This window comes from Stylophora pistillata, chromosome 10 (assembly GCF_964205215.1).
Source record: "Stylophora pistillata chromosome 10, jaStyPist1.2, whole genome shotgun sequence".
In the NCBI taxonomy this organism is placed as follows: Eukaryota; Metazoa; Cnidaria; class Anthozoa; order Scleractinia; family Pocilloporidae; genus Stylophora; species Stylophora pistillata.
This window is the reverse complement of record NC_142528.1, coordinates 12749677-12773169: the sequence shown is the minus strand read 5'-3', so window position 1 is coordinate 12773169 and position 23493 is coordinate 12749677. Positions and strand designations below refer to the sequence as shown.

At 39.0% G+C, this 23493-nt stretch overlaps 3 protein-coding genes across 8 annotated transcripts in view; 1 reads left to right on the top strand and 2 right to left on the bottom strand.

Annotated features, from left to right (window-relative positions):
• Positions 1-102: 102 nt before the first annotated feature.
• On the bottom strand, positions 103-11069 carry LOC111320573 (uncharacterized). Its single transcript, XM_022923231.2, has 10 exons — positions 10198-11069; positions 7715-7924; positions 6178-6341; positions 5554-5716; positions 3836-3987; positions 2935-3007; positions 2525-2590; positions 1765-1938; positions 957-1117; positions 103-575 (listed from the first exon to the last, which is right to left on the bottom strand). The coding sequence occupies exons 1-10, from the start codon at positions 10810-10812 to the stop codon at positions 392-394; spliced, it is 1962 nt and encodes a 653-aa protein (XP_022778966.2). The 5' UTR covers positions 10813-11069; the 3' UTR covers positions 103-391.
• Positions 11070-12011: 942 nt separating this feature from the next.
• Positions 12012-21805, top strand: LOC111320411 (solute carrier family 49 member 4 homolog). Of its 2 annotated transcripts, XR_015992399.1 has the most exons (4): positions 12012-12728; positions 13754-14441; positions 15044-18609; positions 20148-21805. XR_015992399.1 is itself a non-coding variant. In XM_088735786.1 (3 exons), exons 1-3 carry the CDS (start codon positions 12428-12430, stop codon positions 15495-15497), a joined length of 1443 nt encoding a protein of 480 aa, XP_088591912.1. In that variant the 5' UTR covers positions 12012-12427; the 3' UTR covers positions 15498-21805. The 2 variants fall into 2 exon arrangements, 1 of the variants encoding a protein (XP_088591912.1); XM_088735786.1 differs by having other exon boundaries at positions 15044-21805.
• The window catches only part of LOC111319848 (C2 domain-containing protein 5), a 29927-nt gene continuing 22228 nt past the window's right edge, over positions 15795-23493 (bottom strand). For 2 of the 5 annotated variants that reach the window (XM_088735727.1, XM_088735729.1), the window contains exons 22-33: positions 22957-23064; positions 21201-21338; positions 20496-20556; positions 19970-20031; positions 19398-19487; positions 19196-19285; positions 18983-19073; positions 18371-18481; positions 17999-18048; positions 17406-17528; positions 16964-17110; positions 15795-16555 (exon numbers count right to left, since the gene is read on the bottom strand). In XM_088735727.1, coding sequence (XP_088591853.1) covers positions 16328-16555; positions 16964-17110; positions 17406-17528; positions 17999-18048; positions 18371-18481; positions 18983-19073; positions 19196-19285; positions 19398-19487; positions 19970-20031; positions 20496-20556; positions 21201-21338; positions 22957-23064 — 1299 coding nt within the window. In that variant the 3' untranslated portion in view covers positions 15795-16327. Of the gene's footprint in view, positions 16556-16963; positions 17111-17405; positions 17529-17998; positions 18049-18360; positions 18482-18982; positions 19074-19195; positions 19286-19397; positions 19488-19969; positions 20032-20495; positions 20557-21200; positions 21339-22956; positions 23065-23493 lie in introns of those variants that run through there. The other 3 variants (XM_088735728.1, XM_088735730.1, XM_088735731.1) reach the window with 3 other exon arrangements.

The window sequence follows — 23493 nt, the reverse complement described above, 5'->3', positions numbered from 1 at the left end:
ACAAACATATGAAACATATGTGTGAACTGCGGTTATGAGACGTATATGAGAACGATCCTTCGCAGTAAAGCACTTTACTGCGAAGGATCGTTCTCATATACATAAATGTAATCGTGTTCGACGCAGTGCTTTTTATTAGTAACTTTTTTCTCCCTCTCTTTATCACGCAACGTCGGGAGACCGCAGAGGGTCCTCTCCACCGACGTTGCGTGACAAAGCAACGGCCGTAACTTCACCCCTCAATATCCTCTTCTTCTTGTATTGGCGAGGCATGATTTTGTTATGGCAGATTTTTCCACATAACTCAGGACTAGAGGTTTTTATCGTAAATACTGAGATAAGTCAAAGCAGCTCTTTTCATCTAGTTCAAACATTTTCGTATTTCGTAAAATCACGTTCCAGGCTTGCTACCAGGCCACGTCGTCCAACCTGAGGATCCCTTTTCTGTGGCAGAAACATGCGCAATAAAGCGCCCCGCTTTAGAGTCTATAACATTCCGTACAACTTTCTTTCTGTAGTCTAACCAAGCCTCAGCGGCCAGATAATCTCGATAAAGTTCCTCATCCGTCAGACATCTGCGTGAAAGAGAACGAAATACTCAAATTAAGGATTTTAAATCAAAGAAACTGCATTCACTTGATCAATTAACTAGGAAACAAAACTTCTCATGACGTGGCTTAAAAGTATGTTGTTCTTGTCACTGCTGGAAGACTGTTAGCTTTGAAGGCTAAGAATGATTAAGGAGAGCTGGGGGTAGTTTTGAATAACGTGGTTGTAGCTGTATCGCCCGCGCCGCTTAGTTACAATGTCACTTTTAAAGACGTAGCCTTTCCTTATTCTTTCCAGCCTGCATGGGAGGATATATCATCACTGGAAGAACCTTATATATGAATTAATGAACGAGACTGACTACAGCGTTTAAAATTAGAATTCTTACTTGGTTCATTGTTACTAACCTGTGTTTGGGGTTAAAATTTTCTTCAAATGTCTCCATGTGTCCTCTAGGGCTTAACTCCACAACTCTCCTCTTGGGAACTTTTAAAACTCGAACTCCTGCGCTCACTAGAATATTCCCCGGACCAGCTGCTTGATCAGTAGCCCCCATGGTCGTTAGATCCTGGAGCAGAGGAGTAAAAAATGATGCTTAGGCTTGCTAAACACAGCGATTTATCGTCGTATATGCACAGCACAGCGGTCATATTTCGAGCATGCGCAGGTGAATCAGTTTTGGTCAGCCATTAAGTAATTTAACCGCGCAAAATTTTACAGGGAAACATAAGTAATTGCCGGAGAGAGATAAGATTTCCTAAACAAATTCAAAACGTTCTGAAAAATGTATGAACAGAAATGAAATTAGAGGAAAGGAAGACTTTGGAAGACTCTTCCGAACCCAAAGTTGATTTCATTATGGATATTCTGCGGATTTGACATTTCTTTTTCTCTTATTTAGTTTAAAAAGAAGTTACACAATTTAGAAAAATCGTATTTTACTGGATTGTGTGGTTCTTTAAACACTCTCGAAAGAGTAACGCAGAGCCACTACTATAGCCGTAACCTAGCCGTACATGCGCAAACTTCATATCTCTGCGTTGGCAAGGGACACCTTTATTTAGGGAAGCTTCCCGCATTGGTGTCAAGGGTAATCGTTCATCTTTTTCTCACTTTTATTGTAAAAACATTAAAATCCAACTTTTCGCGCAGTCACGCATTAATGATGGGCTACCAAAACCATCTCTTTGCTCATTCACTTGCATCATTACCTACCCACGAATCCCCTGGTTGTAATGAGCCCACGTTGATGAAGCATGTATTTGACCCCTTTTTGCGAGGAAGTGATGCTATTGGACGAGGAAGAGGTCGATGCTTGTACAAGTTGATTGTGACGTCAGATTTCAGAACAGCTTGCAAGTCGACTCGACGCAACATCTCTATTTTTCCCTGCAAAAACGAAGCAAAAGATAAACAAAACGAAACGTAACGGAACTTGTGTCCTTATTTCTGCAACATTAAGCGACCAGGTAGGTAGTTATTCTTTCAGAAGAGGATGCTGGTCCGCAGACAGCGATTCATCAGGTTCCTTAACAGTTCTCTTCTATTCATCTGTACTCAGAAATGGGGGAAGGCGGGGGGGGGGGGTGAGAAGGGGGTGGGGACTGTGAGAGTGAAGTGTCTAACCCAAGTTCACTTCACAGTTTCTTTGACCTCATCTCGAACCTAGACCTCTCCACCCAGAGTCCAGTATGTTAGCTGCGAAGCCACCGCGCCTCCCGCAAAACAAAAACAACAAACGGACTAAATACTTGGATATAAACAAGTCATAAATTTTCAAAACAAACTTGCCCCTTGCCGTTTGGTCTTCTTTATTGAAAAATATGATTTCTGAGTTCAAGTGGTAAACAGCTATTTCTAATTTCCATGACAAAGCCATATGGCATCTCTTTATTGTAGAGGATGACAAGTCTGAATCCAACAACAAACATTCGAACAAAAGTGATCATTGACTGCCCTTAGATCGCCTGCTTACCTTGATTATAAAGTAAATCGATTCCGAAGTTGTCGAATCCTCGTCGATCAGCTTCCCGTAAGAAAACTGCAACGGACAAACGAAGATTAGAAAACGAATGGCACCTTTTCGATCTTTGATATTTGCGCATCCTACAGGCGAAAGCGGAAGGAAGATACACCAAATCCCTTTGGCCTGATCTCGAACGCAGACCTCTCAACACAGTTTCTTTGACCTCATCTCGAACCCAGACCTCTCCACCCAGAGTCTAGTATGTTAGCTACAAAGCCACCGCACCTTCCGCAAAACGAAAACAAACAAACAAACAAAAAAACAAACAAACCAATTACTAGGGTATAAACAAGTCATTTATCTTAAAAACAAACTTGTCCCTCGCCGTTTGACCAAAAGTGATTGGTCTTTTCCTTTACCTCTCTGATATGTGATCGAAAACTCAATGGTCGCAAAAGATCCTCTCCCCAGCCGTCAAACAAAGAATGACTCCTGAAAATAAAATGCGTATGAAATGCTTATTAGAGAAGAAAAAGAAAGACTGAGTTCTAGCCTTCTTGGAAATATATTTCGATCAACTTCGTTCCGAGGATCTCTGTTCTTCCCCTACTTCCTGGAGCAGGAGAGATAGGCAAGAAGAAGAGGTACCCTGGGAATGAGTTTGTACTTGACTTTGGTGCGGTGCCTTATATAATTGGTTGTGCCTCGCATTTTGGATATGTGCTGGACCTAGCTAAGGCTGGTGTCGAGAGAGCATTGAATTGTCTCCGCGTATTAGGCAACATACTTTCACAAGAGAGTATCAGACTAAGACCGAAATCCTTTCTCATTTTAGTTCTGTAACTTTAGGTCTGGTAAACTAGTATTGATGTTGCATCTAACCGCTGAAAGGGGGTCTCAGTTGAGCACACGCAGACATAGCATGTTTCGGCTACGTATACAATATTCGCGAGGCTAATTATCCCAGATTCATCTGTCAGATGAAAATATCCCGGCTTTAGGGATAGGGTCTATATGGAGGAAGCAGTCTTATTTAATCTTACGGTGTTTTTAGGCTTATCTTATGTAAGTTGGGTTTCCTCCCAAAAGAACAAAAAGTTTGTACTGATATATAGCATCGAACTAGACGCATAGGTGTGAAGCCAGATTCAGATAATGGAGAAAAGAAGAAAACAAAAGGACAGAAGAAGTTAATTATTGTTTATTAAGAATTTTTTTAGTTTATTTATAAAGGACGCTAGAATTGGAGAGTTAATATCGCAACTAAGAATATTGAAAAACTAAGGACCTTAAAAGGTGAATAGTGTTAGATAAGGTTACCTCATAACTTGCAATTTTTCTTCGTATTCTCTTTGAAACACGTCTGGACAGTATTCCAAGATGGTCTCCCTGTTCACCACAAGTACCTCGACTCTTTCCCGACATATAATTGTTGCTGTTCGTTTTGCTTCCTCTGATATGAGCGCTATCTCCTGAAGAAAGAAAATAAAAAGATTTCATTTGCCGTCTAAATCGTGAATGGGATACATCGTATTCAAGTACTCGTCACCCCTTTGTGCTGAAAATATGATGGGTGATAAAAACTATGCCCATGTCTTCAACGATAGGATCTGTTGTATAGGGTTCATCTTTTAATTTTTCTGGCCTCAGACGGAGGCCTCGTTCCTAAGGAGACCCATCTCGGGTTACATCTTAATCAATTACGTTTTGGAGATTGCATGGCATCTTGAAATAAGAAGTCTTTGAATGACTTCGTTTTGGTATACAAACTGTTCGAATAAGGCCTTAAACTGTTGTAAAAAGTAAAATTATTTAAAAATCCAAGCTTTCGCCGATCAAGGGCATCATCAGGAATAAGAAAGAAAATATTCCGGGCGTGCTATATATACGCAAGAGAGTGTGTGGCGAAATGTGTAAAAGATGTGACTATGTGTGAAAGCTATAGAAATAAACTGTGAATGGAACATAAGAAAAAATCCAAGTCCCAGATGGAACATAAGGCTCTAATGGTGGACCGTTTCTAAACAAAGGACCTCTAAGAACGTTAAATAATGGTCTAAAAAAATGAGATACAGTACTAAGACAGAAGGTCTGCGAATTCACCACATTCTTCCGGGAATTGAGTGTAGGCTTGTACTTTCTAATGTAAAATGCTTCATAGAGGCGTAGATTAGCGGAGTCGTTTTCGCTCGTAATTATCTTGACATCAATGCATGCCTCTATACAAAGGCATTGATTTTCATTCACAGTTTATTTCTATAGCTTTCATACATAGTCGCATCTTTTACACATTTCGCCACACATGCACTCTCTTTGCGTATATATAGCATGCCCGGATTATGTTCTTTCTTATCCCTGATGATGCCGTTGATCGGGGAAAGCTTGGATTTTTTAATAATTTTACTTTTTACAGCAGTTTAAGGCCTCATTCGAACAGTTTGTATACTAAAACGAAGATGCTGAATCGAAGGACAACAGGAACAGATTATACTCTTCGTTTTGTTGCGAGCGAAGGACAAAAAGAAAAACTGAGTAAAGCACAAGAGTAACTGAAATGTTGGGTCATAGGCTTTCAACCGCTTGGCCGTGAAAGGCCTGTGTAAGAATCAAACGCCAGATCTTCGGTTTTCGCGCTTCAGTGGTTTAATTCTAATCTACACTGAGAGATGTCGATGATGGGCTAGCTGGGCCATTTCTATATTGTGAATGAGACAAGTACCCTCCCTACCGTTAGGACAAAAAGTGTCGAAAGTGTCGCGTGAGTGATTGGAACTTTCAAGTTCTACGACAAAACATTTAAGCAACACTCGCGGTACACGTAACGTTTTTTCGCAGAAAACCAGACTATCTGAGTCTGATATAAATCAGTTGCCTTTCTCTTAGATTGAATTTCTCTTAATTGTGATTTATAAAAATGATTTCGTGGTATTGATAAAACTGTACCTTTCTTAGACATCAATAAACCTAAAAAAAATTCAGAGCAGTCTGAGATTCAGGAAGACCGTTACATTTTATTTCAGCTACATAAGATACTTTACCCCAAATGCTTCGTTCTTCTCCAGAACATCCACGGTGTTTGTTACGTAGATTCCTGTCTTGTAGTCCAACCGAGTTATGGTGACGGAGACAGAACCTGAGACTATGAAGTAGAAACAATATCCCGGATGTCCTTGTCTAACGATAAGCCTTCTGCGATCATAACTATGAACAGATACATACCAGATAAGTTGGGTTTGTCAAAATAGTCATCATTGAAAAGAATTGTGTTCTTAAACCATGCTATAAAGTCACGTCTCTAACCAGGTGCAAAATGATGAGTCGAAATGAGTTTTTAGGCAACTATTTCAGGTGAAAGAGCCTAAGCCAGAGAATATATATTTTAAGCTCAGCGTTAGAATCAACTTGTGATGCTCCGTATAGTGCGACGAAATCTAGCACTACCCTCCCGATCCATCAGATATACAACTTAACCAAACGCGGTTTGGATACTTGCGTTTTCGTACGCTTAAAACCGTGTACGTGCAAATTCTCAAATTGATTAAAATCATAGACACCCAGAGATATTTTGCTTTGTTCTGAAAGGCCGTCATGCGTTATTACACCATTTTTGTTTCACAAGAATAGCGAAAAGCGCTCCAACGCACTAAAAATAAAAATCTTACCAGGCATAGGTCATTGTCTGACACAAGTTTCGCTGTGATTCACGGGAGAACTTTCCAAAGCTCTTCATCCCACGCAAAAGTGTAACAAGCTTGTTCATTTCAGCCTCGGTTCTATGATCTGGCTTCTTCGCACAAATCAAACGAGCCCATAATGGAAAATGAAGCTGTAGAAAAAAAAAATCAAGACGATAAATGTCTGTCTGGTCAAAATCCGAGCGAAAAACTGATATCGCACGAATAACGAACTGTCAATTGTATGCCCCACCAACTCGAACTGCAGAGACCTCGAAAGTAAATCAGTCCATTTACCGGGTTCAAACATGTATTCATATTCTGAACAGCGAGAAGATCAACCAACAATAATGAAGGTGACATTAAGGCAGAAAATGTAGGAAAGAAGATACATTTTAACCCTTTAACCCCCAGAAGTGATTGACATGTAACTTCTCCTTACACCATCCATACATTATCCAGCAAACAGGTAATGAGAATACTCGAACGTATCAGGTAGAAGTAATCTTGATCTAACACCAAATTATCGTAACTAATTTACAAGGAAATGTATAGCAGTTAAAGGGGAAATTAATAATTAGATCTCGGGAGTTAAGAGTTAAGCTTGGTCGAGAAAGATTTCAAGATGACCAACGTGGTTAAATATATTGTAACTGATATAGTGGTTTGTCTCGCGATGTAATAACTTCTGATATGGATCACATCTTTTCGGCTGCACACAGTCAGTCTTCTTCAGACAGTTCAGACAGGAAGATTGGAGACGAGTCGGGGAATGGTTTGCCGAGGGGGGGTGGGTCTAGCTCTAATAACAATTAGCTCCAGTGCTAGATCCCTTGCAGACCTCTTCCTAGGCCCCTGTTCGTGTTGCTCATGACATCATACTGCTTTCCCGTGGGCGAAGAAACGTTCGTCCCGAAGCGCTTATAATTAGGAATGAATAAAGGCTGATAGTTTCTAAAGAAACTGTTTGGGGCTGCGTCGGTGGGGGTAACGAAATAATTTCGATATGTCAACAAAGTTGAAATGATAAATTGGCCACCGTAACGATTACAAAAGCTGACGTTTCGAGCGTTAGTCCTTCGTCGGAGCGAATAGAGGAATTGTGGGTTGTGTGTGCTTTTAAAGACAGAAAATGGAGCTACGTTATTGGTGGGAACATGGCAACGAGAAAAACACGAATAAATTAGTGGAATGAAAGGCGTTCGTTGATCTCTGTGGGATTTAGACTGCCGGCTCATCTTTCAAACCGGCAGTCTAAATCCCACAGGGATCAACGAACGCTTTTCATTCCACGTGTTTTTCTCGTTGTCATGTTCCCACCAATAACGTAGCTCCACACAACCCACAATTCCTCTATTTGCTCCGACGAAGGGCTAACGCTCGAAACGTCAGCTTTTGTAATCGTTACGGTGGCCAATTTACCATTTCAACTTTGTTGATATATCCAGCTTATAATTAGGGCCTACCCGCAACTACCACACGAAGACCTGCAGGAGGAAGTTGAAACCATACAAAATTGTCTTACCGTGTTATCCCTTGAGAAAAGGTGCTTGTTAAACGTTATGGGCGCTTCCTTCACTGTAGTTGCTCCATCATCGTCTCCCATTAAAATGTCTCTAATGTAGTAAAAATCATACTGTCGAGATTTGTCTTGGTCAGCATATCGTCTGATGCTAAGACACAAGGTACTGAAAATACGAATCAGATATACAGCCCGACGAAACCTTGCGAGAGCCTGAAACGGGAAAAAAAGGTATAAAGAAAAAGGTTCGAAAATAAAGACGTACTTACCACTTTACCAAAATAATTCGGAATTACTTTGATTTCGCCTTCCCCTAGTTCTTTAATTGATCTAGGAACTCTTTTGTCACTTTTTCGGAAAATCAGATGCAAAACTAAAACCAATTCTCAACTCGATCTATCGTTTTTGCCTTTTCCGCGGAGGAAAGTACGATTTTTGCTTTGATTTCTGTGATTTCTCGTTGTGGTATTTGGTATGATTTGCAGTTATGATTACTTGAAGACAGTCAAACGAAATCCAATCGGCAATAGGTTGACTTTATATTGAATGCCGAAAGTATTCTGGAATTGCATTGGTTTTGCCATACTTTACCCGGCTATCGATAAAAGAAAAACTCGATCGCGTCCTTTCCGACGAAGGGCTAACGCTCGAAACGTCAGCTTTTGTAATCGTTACGGTGGCCAATTTACCATTTCAACTTTGTTGATATATCCAACTTATTTTGTCAACCAATCGATCTCGACTTGGTCATCGGTGGTTTCCCGCACTTTTGGCTGCTTGCTATCGCTTGTTTTTGCTTTCAGGTTGAACTGGCTTCTCTTGATATTTAACAATTACTCTTTAAAATCGAGGTGAATAGTGGCTAAATATTTCATACAGTAATCCTTGGTATTTGGACTAGCTGACTGATTAATCTGTTAATAACGTGCCAGGATTTTGTTGTCTAACTCGCACTGCATGACATTGTAATTCATATAATTAACAATTATTCTTTGAAATCGAGGTGAATGGTGGCTAAATATTTACCGAGCCACGAAGCGGCGAGGTAAATATTCCCGAAAGCCATTATTCACCGAGATTGAAAAGAATAATTGTTTTAGTATATACACACGAAGTGATCTCGACAAAATTAAAAGGAAGCCATTTAAAGGCAATTTCTGCTTCTGAAACTTTAGCGAAACTCGAGTTTACGCCCGCCATTTTGTTTTTCACATTATCCACTCGCTCGGAGTTGTACATTGTTGATTACCCGAGATAGCGAACCAATCAGATGCTTGAAACGCCAAGATCACTGAGTGTGTAGATACTAATTTTTTTAGTTCTGATCGGCGATTGTGATTACTTCGTTTCGGTGGATGTGCCACACTCTCTCAATAATAGCAACGACTCGGCACCGTGATCCTGCTTCTAACCGAAGTAAAACATTGCATTTGCCCATTAGGGGCCTGATATACTATCCGAAAATTGAATACCTTCAGAAGAAGCAACACGCCAGTAATCAACAAAGCTCTGTCATTGGTTGTTATTCTGCACTGAAATACTAATTTTCAAAATAGCGACCGTTTTCACGGCCTTTTTGAAGATGAAACAAATGAAATGACAGAAAAATGAGTTTTTGTGATAATCACAAATGTACTAACTAAACCGAGCAGAGCGAACAAAGCATTTTCCGAGACAGTGGTTCTTTAATATCAAATCCCTCCAAATACAAATAGAATTACTAATGTGCGCTTTTTCAACATTTCTTATCGTATTGCATGTTTCTGTTTACCCACTATGCTTTGTCTTCTGTTTTATACACAAACTTCATGGCCAATTAAAAAGCAATTAACGGCCAATGTGGCCTATTAACCGGTACCTCCGTTTTTTTTAATAAAATGTCAATAAAAATTCGACAAAGATTTATTTGTCCTATCACAGATTGTCAATTAAGATGCTCTCTATTCATTAGAAAACTGTCTAAAGGTGATGGAAACACTTAGGGAATCAGTAGCAGTAAAAGACGTTGCTACCTGTAAGAAAACTTCTGAATGTAAAATATCTGAATAAACCGCATTAGTTTCTAAAGAAACTGTCATGCGGGGGGCACAAGATAATTTGGTCTTATCAACTGAGTTGATAACAGTAAATTGGCCACTTCGTCGCTATAACGAAGGTTTAACGCTCGTAACGTCAACTTTAGAAACACTTAATGAAAGTCAGTTTATATTATCAACTCATCTGATAAGACCAATTTATTCCAAATTTTAAGTTTCTATTATTCTTCAATATTTAGTGTCCTGTAAATATGCTTTTTCAAAATGACCTTGAAAACAATTTTAGTGACACTTAGCTTTTTCTCATTTTCCCAAACCGAAAGAGGAAAGAGAAGGATTTATTTAGAAGGAGGTCATGCATTAAGTCTCTGTGGCGACGGATTATAAAGCTTGTAATCAAAAACAAGCCAACTAATCAACTGATTAAATTAAGAAGATGCTCAAACTGACCAGTTGTCGTTTCTCTTCCATCTCCTCCTCGTCTACTACTGTGACCATTCCCTTAAAAAACCTGCTGAAATCTTCCCGAGACCCTTTCTTTTTTAAATGTTTCGCTTCTCCATTCTCAGTTACGATTGTACGTCGAAGACTCTGTAAGCTAAAATAACTCGATCTCCTCAGAGACGGCACTGAAGCTTTTGACGACGAAGAGTTTGAACTTCTCCTTCTCGTTAATCGATCAGAGTCAGAGTCACTTGCTTTCCTGGTTTTTAAACTTCCTGAAGTCTCCATGAGGCTTGATTTGGGGCGAGGAAACAGCGCAGGTGCACCGTGCTTATTGGTAGAGCTAGAGACCGGCCTCGCGAACAACACACCGCTACTTCTGGACGAAATAAATGAGTCTCGTCTGTTTTGCCCCTCACCGCTATCCTTTTGATTTTCATTTAACAAAAGATTCTGTGATGTGCATCTTCTTAATAAACGCGCTCGGCCGTGCTTGGTCTTAGTAAAGACTTCCTCCGGCCCTTCATCGCTTTGATCATGTATCTTCTCCGCTTTTGTTGAAAAGTTTACCGTGTTGTCTTTGATACCACGCTCTTGCTGCATAACTTCACGATAGCACATTTAAATGCAGCCCACCATTTGACAATGCTTCATTTCTTTTTGACTGATGGCTGTAAAGTGTTCTTGTCAGTATATCGTGATATTTCCTTGTCAACAAACCTTAGCATAACATGGAACAAAACTTTCAATCCTAAGCGAAAATAAACAAAACCACGATACGCCGCCTTCCTTCTGAAAACAAATCGAGCTGCTACAATGGCAATTATTCATACCTGCACCCATGTTTGACGTGGTGTTATGCGCTCATCCAAGTGGAACAAACAAATAAAACAATACCTCGCCCTAATCAGTCCTAATACTTTCTTAATGAAACCCAAAACTCAATCAATTTAAGACTCAAGTTTTCTTTCACTGTCTGGTAATTGACGGTCCAGTCATTCAAATAACGTTGGTATTACCCGAAGTATTGTTTTCTCTGTGAGTAGATTATGAGGCGTGCTAGAGCGTGAAAGAGTTTAATGTATACGAACAATGACGAACAGGGCAGCTATTGAGAAAATTAGACCTGACATATGTAAATTATTAGTCTACAGATTGCGTAAATTTGTTGATCTATTTCAGGGTCATTCAATTTTAAAAACATCTTTGAGTAAGCTCTGTCATGGATTTAATTTAAGATCACTTAAGAACTGATTAAAACTCTCCAGATCTGGCTCTGAAGACTGATCACTACGTCTGCTCATTTTTGTTTGCTCCTTCAGCTCAAATATTTCATCTTCCCGTTACTTCGAGTAAGCATAACTCAAAGGCTCACGTATAACTCGTGCCAGGCCCTCGGTTGGTGAAAATGAGCGAAAGGGTGGGTTGCGTGAAAAATGGAGGTGGTCAGGCAATAAAAAATATGAAAAGGGGCGTAGCCGTTTCTCTGACAACCACAAGCGCCATTTTTCTTTCGTTGAGAGCCTGGAACAGGTTACAACATATTTAGTCCCTATTACAATTGTATTCTTGAGCACAAAAGAATCAAGTTTTTTAGGGTGTTTTAACGTATATATGATTGATACCTTTATATTTCTTCTTCCATTGCCAAAAATCACTAGAAATCTCGTCGTCCTCGATCGGGAGGTACTCGTCAATTCGTTTAGCGTGACCAGCTTCGGAGTGGAATTGTGTGACTTCACGGAAGGTATGACGTATTGTTTCGTATTGCACTGCACCAGGCAGAAAGAAAGAAAGAAAGTCTCAAGCACTCTAAACAACAAACGTGTCTAGTTACAGTGATAAGGTTGAGATCGGACGTCAGCATTATCAGGCGCCTCTGGCAGCCGCTTCAGTCCATGTAACGATCTCACCTTCCCTCCCATCCCACCCCAGGGGAGGACATCCACCACACAGTAATCTCGTGCGTGGGAAATTAACGTCTCCTACCCCTAACCCTGCGGGAGACGGGGCCTACGGTTTATTCGTTCTTATCCGAGAAGACTAGAATATCTATCCATTTCTTGATATTATAGAAAGGTAGCAAATTCTCCTCACTTATTTTAAGACCATGAGTATTTGTCCGGCCGGGGCTCGAACCCTCGACCTCCCGCACAACACAATCCGGCGCTCTAATCAATTGAGCTAACCGGGAGGCGGCACAGGTTGGCACTGCACAGTGGTGCGCTGTGCAGAAATGGAGAACTCAAACGAGAGGACTACTCTTCTGGAAAACGGCGATGGCCTCACTTCTTCAACTATATCTTCAATAACTAAAGTAGAATATAAAGTTTATAAGCGGAGGTGGTTTGTTTTATTCGCTTTTACCGCCAATGCGTACATTTTCAACATGGCATGGAATACCTGGGCTCCTATTCAGGAACCGAGCAAAGTTGCCTTTGGCTGGACAGACTTTGATATCCTTTTGCTCAGCTCCTGGGCTTCAATTTCACTTATAGCGACTTCGGTACCACTTACGTGGTTAATGGATTCTAAAGGTTTGTGTTTTGATTCTGGAGAACTGCACTAATCTAAATTATACATACATGGTCACGGTACTCATTTGTCTCATTTCTACCCCAGAATTTTCCTTCTTACGATTTTATTGCGAGATATACGCTCTAGTTCGGAATAATACTTGGTGTCATCTAGATTTTTTTCGCTCTGTGCGTCATGTATTTCGCAATTATCGAATAAATAGCAATTGCAGAGTTCACGAAACAACACTTCAATCTTCCTGGATATCTGTGAGATCTTGTTGACCATTTTTAAACACGGATTGCACAAGGACGCAAGGTTTTCCCGGTTATTGTTCAAAATGAAAAGTTTCTGGAAAGCAGCCCCCACTTAATCGCTCGAAACGACATAGAACAGAGAGGTTATCGCTTAGGTCAATTTGACTAAGGCCGATTCCATTTCTAAGACGAGTGGGGCCTGGAGACTCGATTGCGTATGCTGAACTCATTCTATGTAAGGAAGGATACTCTCCCTGTGGCTACTAATTTTTCACTATCTTTTGTTATACTGTTACTTTTCTGTTATCCTCATCTTTGGTCTGTGTGTGTGTGTGTGTGTGTGTGTGTGCGTGTGTGTGTGTGTGTGTGTGTGTGTGTGTGTGTGTGTGTGTGTGTGTGTTTTTCTGTCAGATCGTATTTCTGTTCTGCAGTATTTTTTACTGTAGAGTATTCACAGGTCAGATGGCCACTTTCGTTCCTCTAATTCAACTGTTCTTTATTCAGTAATCAAGATAGCATATTTACTGTACCACACTCGTAATTAGTTACTTTACTTTTACTTCGGAAAGTAGATTTACGACTCAATTGAGTAATAGGAAGTTTCGTTACAGTGGTAACGCTGTGTAACGCAATACACTGCAGACGCTTTCAAAGTGATCTTAACCATCTGAAGAAGGTGTCTCTGTCATGGAGATGCTTATTAGGAGAAAGTCGAGGGTACAAATTGCGCAATGAGTGTGTACGTCACTAATGTGTAAATAACATTGATTCTCTATTTGCAATGGTAGGTCTGAGAGTGTCTGTGTTATTGTCAGCCTTTCTCTCAGTGCTTGGGAAGGCCCTTCATGTTCTACCATTTGGTGTCAAGGAAACAAGGACAATTTTCATCAACATAGGTCAGTTCCTTATCATGGCTGGAGGGCCGGTATCCATTGGTGGGCCACCCCTGGTGTCTGCAACCTGGTTTCCTCCCCACGAACGCACCACAGCTACTGCGATTGCTACGTTAGCTGGGTATTTTGGTATTGCCCAGTCTTTTGCCATTGGGCCTGCCATGGTGCCAAATCGGTGTGTGCCAAGCAATACAAGTAATTCATCATCTTCTGATAGCCTTGAAAGACTGAAAAGATTGGTAGATCACCAGTTAACAAAGTACATGTATTTTGAATTGGGGTTATGTGCATTTGTGTTCTTCTGCATCCTTCTCTATTTTCCAGCACGACCGCCACTCCCCCCAAGTCTCACATCTTCCAAATCTCAAGGAGTTAGCACTAAAACTTCATTTCTACAGCTCGCAAGAAATCGGCCTTTCTGGCTGTTAGCAACACTGACAGGATTAACATTTGGAATCTATTTTGGATGGTTGTCGATGCTGGATGTATTCCTTGCAAAGTTTCATGTAGACGACTTTACTGCAGGATGGCTGGGATGTTCTGCTACATTGGCTGGGGTGGTTTCAGGGATTGCAGTAGCCAGGTAGTTAATTATTTACCATGCTCCAAGTATGTTGTTTTAAAGCTCACTTAGACTGAGTGGGTAAGTGGTATCTTGGTGGCATTATTTTGACCCCCTGTGGCTATTTTTCTTGGTTTCATTAGAGGTGCAGCTGGGGAGTAAGAAGGGGGGGGAAGCATAACCCTTTCAACTGAAACTTGGAGGATTCTCCCACTTGTTGGTGCAGAAAATATTGCTAGCATGGAACTGGTTTGGCAAAGAAGTCAATGTTATGATCTTTTCAGAAACTGTTTCATCAGGATCAGGCTGGCTCAGCACATATTCATTACCAACATCTCTAGTAACATAATATTTCCAAGAAATATAAGTCCTTTTCTGTCATAATTTCCACTGAATTGCTTTCAATCGATGTTTATACTCTCATTCAACTATCACCTTAAATGACTGTGGACATTTCCTCTCCACTTGCTGGTGGACCTCATGAAAATGTTATATTTTTTTAGCAACAAAATTGAAATGTCCAGTTTTAAAATTCCCGTTACCATTATGACTGTGAAAGCAAAATTCTGTGAGCCAGCCTGTAGTATGCAACTCACAGATACTTGATTTAATCTATTTTGCAGGTTTACAGATTACATAAGACACAGAACTAAACAAATACTGGCCATGCTCTTGATTTTATCAACATTATCCCAGTTGATCTTCAGTTTGTCATGCGCTAGAATCTTGCCATCCACAAAACCAGTACTGTACAGCTCAATTGTATTTGGTGGGTTTGTGTACAATGGCACGTTACCTTTGTTTTTTGAGCTTGCAATGGAATGCATTTATCCTGTTGGAGAAGGCATTGCTGGAGGAATTTTGATCACTGCTGGAAATGTAGTTTTATTGTTATTCTATTTAGCTTTTATGATCCCTCGGTTTGATGTACGTTGGATGAATTGGGTAACAGTCTCTGGTCTAGGAGTTTGCTTTTTGGGGTTGTTCATGTATAGAGAAAAGTATATTCGTCTTGATTTAGATGTCAACCAAGATAGGGAACCAGTGAATAGAAATCTATCAGAAAGCTTAGGATAAATAGAATTCAAAATTCCTATTGTAAATATCCTTTTTTAAATGATACAATTACAGCACAACCAATTATGCAAGGTAAATTGTATCTTTTTTTTTTTTTTCAAAAAAAAAGCATGATATTTGTCCTAGTTTTAACTCTTAATTTAGACTGCAACAGCCAAGATTAATTGACACCTATCTGAACGTATGGAATGAAAAATGAAACAATTTTTAATTTCTAGGTATACACCATTTAACAAAATTAGAGATTAGAAAAAAACAAATTCACTTAAAGATACTAAATAAATATACTGGTAAGTCAATGGTTAGACTGAATTACAGTCATAGCATACTAATTTTATTGAGATTTTATCAAGTGATACTGAACAAGAAATTATCATTCCAATGTCCACAAATAATTTAATCATCAAATCTGGTTTGGCTCTTTGAAGTCACAACCAAAACCTATTTCCTTAAAACCACAATTTATGCAAAAGCATGCAAAATGCTTCAGAGGAATAGGTTCTCTTTGTATGTGATGGAAGCTCCAGAAAGATGTTTATAATTAATTTTTCACAATTTTCTATGAAATTCCTCTATTGCTAGCTGGTCCAGTTTTGACCATATTTCATACTAAAGTGGTGCTCCCGCCTTATAACTCTCTCAATACTCCAAAGCTACCATTTCTCTTCCATTCTAAAAAGTTATTTCAACTACACCAATCCAATTACTTCTTGAACTGACTCAGAGCCTTCATTTTGCAAGAGTTATAGAAGCAAACACAACAGTCTATTTTGCCAGCTAACTCTTCTTTCCCCTGTTGAGCTTGCATAGTATTTACAAGGCTTCATTTTCTATATTTCTGTCCCATAACACGGATCGTAAGTTATCAGTGTGGTAGTGGAAGTTTCTGAGGCTGAGATGGATCGCTGACGTACAATATGGACCGGTGTTTCAGTATTAGCTTCTGAGTATGAGACAGTTCTTTTCCGAGGTGTTCCTCGAACTGATGTTTCTAGGATGTCTTCCTCCTCGTAAAGTACCCGTACAGCATCACCACTGATGTTAAGCAAGCATTGTCCCTAAAAATCAATCACAACTAAGTTAACCCTTTACACACTCTAACATCACAATGCATATTCTCAATACTGATCTCTATGCATTTCCTAAGGTGGTTATAAGAATTTCTTTAACAGTCAAGAGCTTCTTTAGATGGAGATCATTTCCTTTATTCCTGTGAGCTTAATTTGATCTTTCTGAGGTGATGTTGTAAGAGGATATTTGATACATGTCTCTTTTTAGGGGTCAAAGGGCTAAGATCAGGTCAAAAATTAAAGAAAGAGATATTGTCATCAACTTAGCTTGTCTGCTGCATCATCACTCCCTTCCTTTCACTCTCAGAATGTTGGTTTCACTGTGATTACAGTTCCCACACTACAACTGTGTCATGCCTTTAGAATTATAATTGGGTTATAAATTTATTCATGTACCTGATGTTTATGAGGATTATCCAATAAAACAATCTCATTTAATTGGTAGGAAACCAAAGCATTTCCTCCAATAGCCAGGACATGTGCTCTTAGCATTGCTTGAGCCTCGGCAACAAATGCTTGCATGAATACATTTAAACCACCATTCTGGAAACAAAAATATGGTGTTCAGGACTTACAGTAATTAAAAGATTGTTACAGACAATTTGACTATTTAACTATAAGTGAAAAGCTGATAAATACACTGCATCATTTCAAAATAACTCTTTTGCTAGTTCTACACAAAAGAGAAGACTATGGTGAGGCATGTATAGTATTTTTTGACTTCTAGATTAAATTTAAATTTGATGAAACTTAGTTTTGATATTTATACCCCTCACTATATTTTAATCTAACTGTAAAAGTTAAAAAATTTAAAATAGTAACCAAGCTTTGTCTTTACCTCGCGCACTGTATGACTTTCCCGTATTAAAAACAAGTTGATGTTGCCAAGGAAACATTCAATTTGTGTATTTGGTAAGTAGGACATTGATGTCACCTCCACAGCAGGACGATATGGGGCCTGCTGGAAAATATCATCAGAATTGTTTGTGGTTATGTAGTAAATTCCATTTCATTAAAAAAAAGACACTTGAACATAAGAAAATCTAAACAGAAAAGTATACAATGTTATTTTCATGGTGGATAACAGCCCTTTACAAAGAAAATAGTCATGTCAGATAAGGATAATAATAATACATGGGTATGTGTGTATATAGATGTGGAATTTCTTTTCAAGTGGAATACAAGAAAAGAAGTTTCATATCCACAAGCCACTGTGTCTTATTTTCAATTGTTTATCATATAAACAAAAAAAGAAAAGAATGGTGAATCAACCTGACAGAGTGGTGCGAAAGGCAAGAAACATGTGAACAGCTGATTGGTGATATCAAACACAAATGAAATCATCTCAATTATACACATGTGCAGATTCTGCTTTACTCAGGGTTGGTAACTGTTTTAAACATCACAGCCTATATGAATTACCTGGCTTACCTTTATTTTTACACATAGAGGATGATCAAGGTGTCTTTTGGAATTGGAATCTGTGATGCAAATTATTTTAGTCAGCTGAATGACTTGCCAAATCTTGACCCTTAAATTCCCAAGATCTGATTGTTAATTCTCCCCTAGTTATGAAAATTTGGTTTTAGGTCAACATAACAACTTGTACCTTTCAACTCTGAGTATTCTCATTAACTTTTTTCTGTGCAATGTATGGATATGATAGGGAGAAGTTACAGGTTAATCACTTCTAGCAATCAACTTCCTGTTAAATTATCAAAATAATCTTTAAAGTTAAAATTTGTTGTCACAGATGGACAAGAAAATTTGGCTAGGTACTTTCAGTGACTCACTTTACAGCACCTGATTCTGATTTTAGTTTTTCTACAGCAGAGTTGTCGACCACTTCCTCAATGGGAAAGAGTAAATCATCTGATTCCATCATATTTTCAGAGTGCAAGGGGCGGGAATGAGCTGAAATGGAATCACACAGCAATCAGTGGATGAACTACTTGTAAAGGATGACTGGAAAACAAAAACTGTGGTGCACAAGACTGAAGGACTTTAAGAACTATATAGAATTCCTACCTGGAAACATAGGGGTAAGTTTCTAGACAAACTTTGGTGCTGTATCGGTTAAAGATATTCCAAGATGACTTGGTTTTAACTGAGTTGATAACCTAAATTGACCTCCACCAAGAATTTCTAAATCTGAGGTTCAGACTATTCGTTGCCAAGCCTTTGATTTGGAGTGAGGCTGAAGGTGACTGTGTTGTGATAGAGACCAGTACCTGGTTGTCACGATACCAAAGTAAAGTAAATTTGCAAAGCAGCAACGTTTGTATCATAACAAGGACACAGGTAGCCTCGCTCCTGGTCAAAGGCTGGGCAACCATGCAAGCACTCAACTGTAAAATGGACTCTTTACATCTTCAACTCTGTTGATAAAACCAAAATATCTTGCATGTGACTTACATCTGTCACTTATGTTTCTTTTTAACTTCAAGAAATGTCCTTCATCACCATCTCTTTCCTCTATAGAAACAGCCACTCCTGTTACAGCCACCTGAATGATAAGTGACCATATGGCTTATAATTATGAGCCAAAGAGATTCCTATGCATGTGTATTTCTACCAAAAAATGGATCGAGAATGAAAAGTTTAATGCATTGCTGAAAGTAAAGTTACCTGAATATTGTCATCTTCTGGTATTTCAATATCAAATTGTACATTTGAGAGACAGCAAGGAGATCTACTGCGAAGCTTGAACCAGAAACTCTAAAAAGTAAAAATGGTATTAGCTATGAGAGATGTTCAGACATTCCACAAGGAATTAGCAAATAGTTAGCAAAAGATTATACAAATACATGCATAGAGAGCAAGTACCTACCTTTATTGTGTCTTCAAACAATTTGGCAAACTGCTGATTTGTTCTTATGTCCTCATCACTCAGTGCTTTTCTCTGAACTGCTGTTATCATCTTTTAACAATAATTCCAGAAGTAAAATCAAATATTAGACAGTGTACAGACATAGTACATAATTGCATATTGACACAAAATGTGTGCTTTTTAAAGATATGTTAAACAGTTTTAAATTAGCAAAAAATGCAAAGTTGAATAACGTGGATCATGTTACACAGACCTGTAATTGGTATAAAAACAAACAAAAAAAGAGGCAACATGCATGCGGCTACAAAGAAAGCTGTGAATTAATCCTTTGTACCCTAACACCAGGATGTATATTCTCCATTCTGTTCTAACATGGAGAATTCGTTCATCAATCAAGAGCTTCTTAAGTTGGTGATCATTTCCTTTATTCTTGTGACCTTAATACTTGATTCAGGGGTGATATTGTAAGGAGAAATTAGATGCTAGTCACTCTAAAGCGTCGTAAGGCTAACATAACATTAATCTTAAAGGACCAAAGAAAAACAGAAAAAAAATGTAAGTTGTGCTTTTACCTTAACTCCTGATTTAAGATGAACTGCACCAGGAAGTGTTTCTGTATTGCAGGAATAAAAACCTGGGGGGAGGGGGGGGGGGGAAGGAGTTAAAAACAAAAGAAACACTGACAATCAGAAGTGCCAGTTCCTTGTTACACCAAAACTTGAGGCCAAGTTTCAATAATGTTTTCCATAGGCAGCTGCCGATGGTCGGTGTCCATGCCATCTAGATCTGTCAACTTGAAGACCAGTGCTATAGATGCATTGTTAGTCTCCATGCAGTATCTAACCAGTTTGCTGGTGCCTCCTGATGCTCAGAGCTATGCCCAGAAACACAAAAATTGACTATCCACGACTCAGTTCCCCACCTCTTGATCTTACATGCGAGCCATTTGTGAGCAGCTACTTATGATTAGTTCATGATGCATGTTTATGTGTCCCGGCCAGAGGATCATTACTAGGACCAAGAAAGCTGTGCATGACTCAAACTGCTTACATAATTGTTGATTTCATCCCTGTCTACGTGGCTATGCATTACACTCACCATCAGGAGCTGGCTCATCCAGTAAGACAGCCACCACATCCTCATCCTTTTTATCATCAATCTAACAAGCATATGACTGTTTTAGTCTGAAAGTGTGCAGGCATGCCTCCAAAATTACAGATTAGTGAGAAAAACATCAAACATTGAATTATTGAGGGGGTTGGTGGGTTTTACTGCTTGCACAAGAAAGGAAAAAGAGGCAAACTTTTAAAAATCAATTAAAAGAAAATTGTGGTGTATTAATGATATTCCACACAAATGTTTATCTCTGCTTAACTCTAGGTCCCACGTACTAAGTTATAATAACGCCAGAGCTTGTCACATAGTCTTGGAACACAGGTAGCCAAATAAATGACAGACAGAAACCCTTTAACTCCCAAGATCTGATTGTTAATTCTCCCCTCTTGTCGCTACACATTTTCTTGTAAATCAGTTATGGGAATTTGGTGTTAGATCAAGATAACAACTTCCTGGTAAGTTTGAGCATTCTCAATACCTGTTTGCTGAATAGTGTATGGATATTACAAGGAGGAGTTACATGTTAATCTTTTCTGGGAGTTACAGGGTTAAGCTGTGAATTCAAATGACAAGATTTTTGCCTGCTTATAATCAATGCAGTAAAATCTGTTGCTGAGTGGAGCACTGTGAACAGAAATAAATAGAGCCCGATGAACTTGTGACTTAGAGCCCTATCAGCCAGCTTACCTCTACAACATATGCATCCTTGGACCCTGTGCACAAATCTAACTCTGCCTTAGGACCCTCATCCAGGTCTGTATCAACCATGAGCACAGACTGAGCATTTTGTGATGGACTGGGAGGTGGTGTTGCTTTGGGAGTGTGCTGCAAGTAGAATTCTCATCGCATTCAACCATGGTTGGATTAAGTTTTCAATTGATGTTGAGAATTAAGGATGCTGACAGAGGCTGCTGTTTTGTGTTATTTACACAACCAACATAAGCTTGGTTACTGAAAAGATCTTTTTTGCAATTTAAAATATTATTACTCTAAAAGATAAGAAGTTGTGGGCCAAAATCACTGACAGCGATTTTACAACAGCTTTAGATGACCTTTTGCCACCAGAGCGACCAATAGTTACGCTACGTAAGAGGTGCCATAATTATATTCTCCCGCTTGTCAGAACTGAACGTTTCAAGAGGACTTTTGTTAATAGATGTTTGTTCTCTTATTAGTCAGTCAGTTAGTAATTTAGTTAGTTAATTAGTTTTATACTTGCTGAGTTCATATCATTGTAATTAAACATGTTTGTTGTTTAGAGTGCTTAATAAAGACTTTTATTATTATAATAATTATTTTTTAACTGTCCATTGAAAAAACTGATGCATGAGTTGTTGTGCAGCTATGAAACTCTTATCTTTAGGTGTGATGCAAACACAACAATGCCACAAAGTATAAACTGCATGCACAGCTCACTCGAGTGACTTATGGAAAGTACAGGGTGACTTGTAATTAGCTTGCACAAACTTAACAGAACAAGTTAAGGGTTAGAAATCAATATGCCTAACTGGTTCCAATTAAACTGTCCTTAATTATTCTTCAGCCAGCAAACCACTAAATAACCACATAACATTGACTCTTTATACACAGCATTCTCATGTGTAAGAATTAATTTGTTAATTCTTAATTAAAAGGTTTGAATCATTTTCCAAAAATGATTCAGACCTTTAGAGATTTATCAACTTGATAGGTCCAATCAAACAAAATGACTAAACTCAAAAGTTTAGCAGACTACAAGAAAAGCTCAGCAAAACTTAAACATCAAAACCTGCAAACTCCCAGCACAACTTATTAGGGACCTTAAGAAACCACAACGGCGACGGCAACGAGGACATGGAAAAACAAGAGATCTTATTGGCAGAACAATAGCTCAGCATGTGCGTTTTGAAACTTTGTACATTTCTTAGCCGTCCTGTGCAAAACAACAATGTGAAATCGCCAAAATTTGCATTGTCTGCGAACCGAAACCGCGACGGCAAATTATTTTAATTTCCATTTGGAACTCAACGGCTACTTTATACGTGTTGCTGAGGTTGAGCTGTGGCGCTGTATGAGACAGTAAGCTCCTGCAGCCATTTTTGAAATTCTAATGAAGAGTAGAAAGTCTTCCTTGGCGTCGCCGTCGTGGTTTCTTAAAGTCCCTAATATTTGGATGAGGGTGTTTTGGTACATTTGGTGTGAAGGATTGTAGCTAGGGGGGCACAAAACACCCATGACTCGTGACCAAACCTTAAAGGAGCTAATTGAAAATTAATTCTCAACTCTAGCTGCTACACATTTCCTTGTGAGTTAGTAACAAGAATTTGGTGATAGATCAAGATAACAACTTCTACCTGACAAGTTTGATTATTCTCACTTCCTGTTTGTTGGATAATGTATGGATATTATAGGGAGAGGTTACATGTTAATCCCTTCTGGGAGTTAAAGAGCTGACCATCCTTACTAAATGCACAGTATCTGTAAGTTTGAAACTGGCCCTGTTCTTGTTCGTTGTTTCCACAATTTGTTTCTGGATCTCAGCAATTCTTTTATCTTCTTCAGCAGATAGACACTGTTGGAGATGATGAAAAAAGATAGAGCTAAAATTAGCTTTTTTCTCTGTATGATGTATCAATGAAAAATATGCATGCTAAATAGGAATCACCTTGAACACTGGATTAAGTTACCACAACCCTTTGAAGTCCAAAGACCCTATTAGTATTTCTCCCTACAGACTGCCGTAGAGTTCCATGTAAATTAGGCAGGGGGAATTTGGTGTTAGAAACATAATACCCTCTTAATTACTGATAAGCTTGTATATTCTCCTCCCCTGTTTAAAGATAACATATTGGAATGGCAAAGAGAAATTACAAGTTAATCTCTTCTTGGGGTTGTCACTATAAGACAAAGACCCATGCATTAGTTATCAAAGCGGCCGATAAGGGCGGCTCAGTCGTTGTTTGGTGTACCGACCTCTACCAAAAAGAAGCTTTGCAGCAAC

Coding starts and splice junctions, on each gene's coding strand:
- LOC111320573 (XM_022923231.2), bottom strand. CDS start 10,812: ATGTGCTATCGTGAAGTTATGCAGCAAGAGCGTGGTATCAAAGACAAC. Junction 3,988..5,553: donor AGAAGAACGAAGCATTTGGG/GTAAAGTATCTT, acceptor TTCTTTCTTCAG/GAGATAGCGCTCATATCAGA. Junction 1,118..1,764: donor TACAACCAGGGGATTCGTGG/GTAGGTAATGAT, acceptor CCTCTGCTCCAG/GATCTAACGACCATGGGGGC.
- LOC111320411 (XM_088735786.1), top strand. CDS start 12,428: ATGGAGAACTCAAACGAGAGGACTACTCTTCTGGAAAACGGCGATGGC. Junction 12,729..13,753: donor GTGGTTAATGGATTCTAAAG/GTTTGTGTTTTG, acceptor TTGCAATGGTAG/GTCTGAGAGTGTCTGTGTTA. Junction 14,442..15,043: donor TCAGGGATTGCAGTAGCCAG/GTAGTTAATTAT, acceptor TCTATTTTGCAG/GTTTACAGATTACATAAGAC.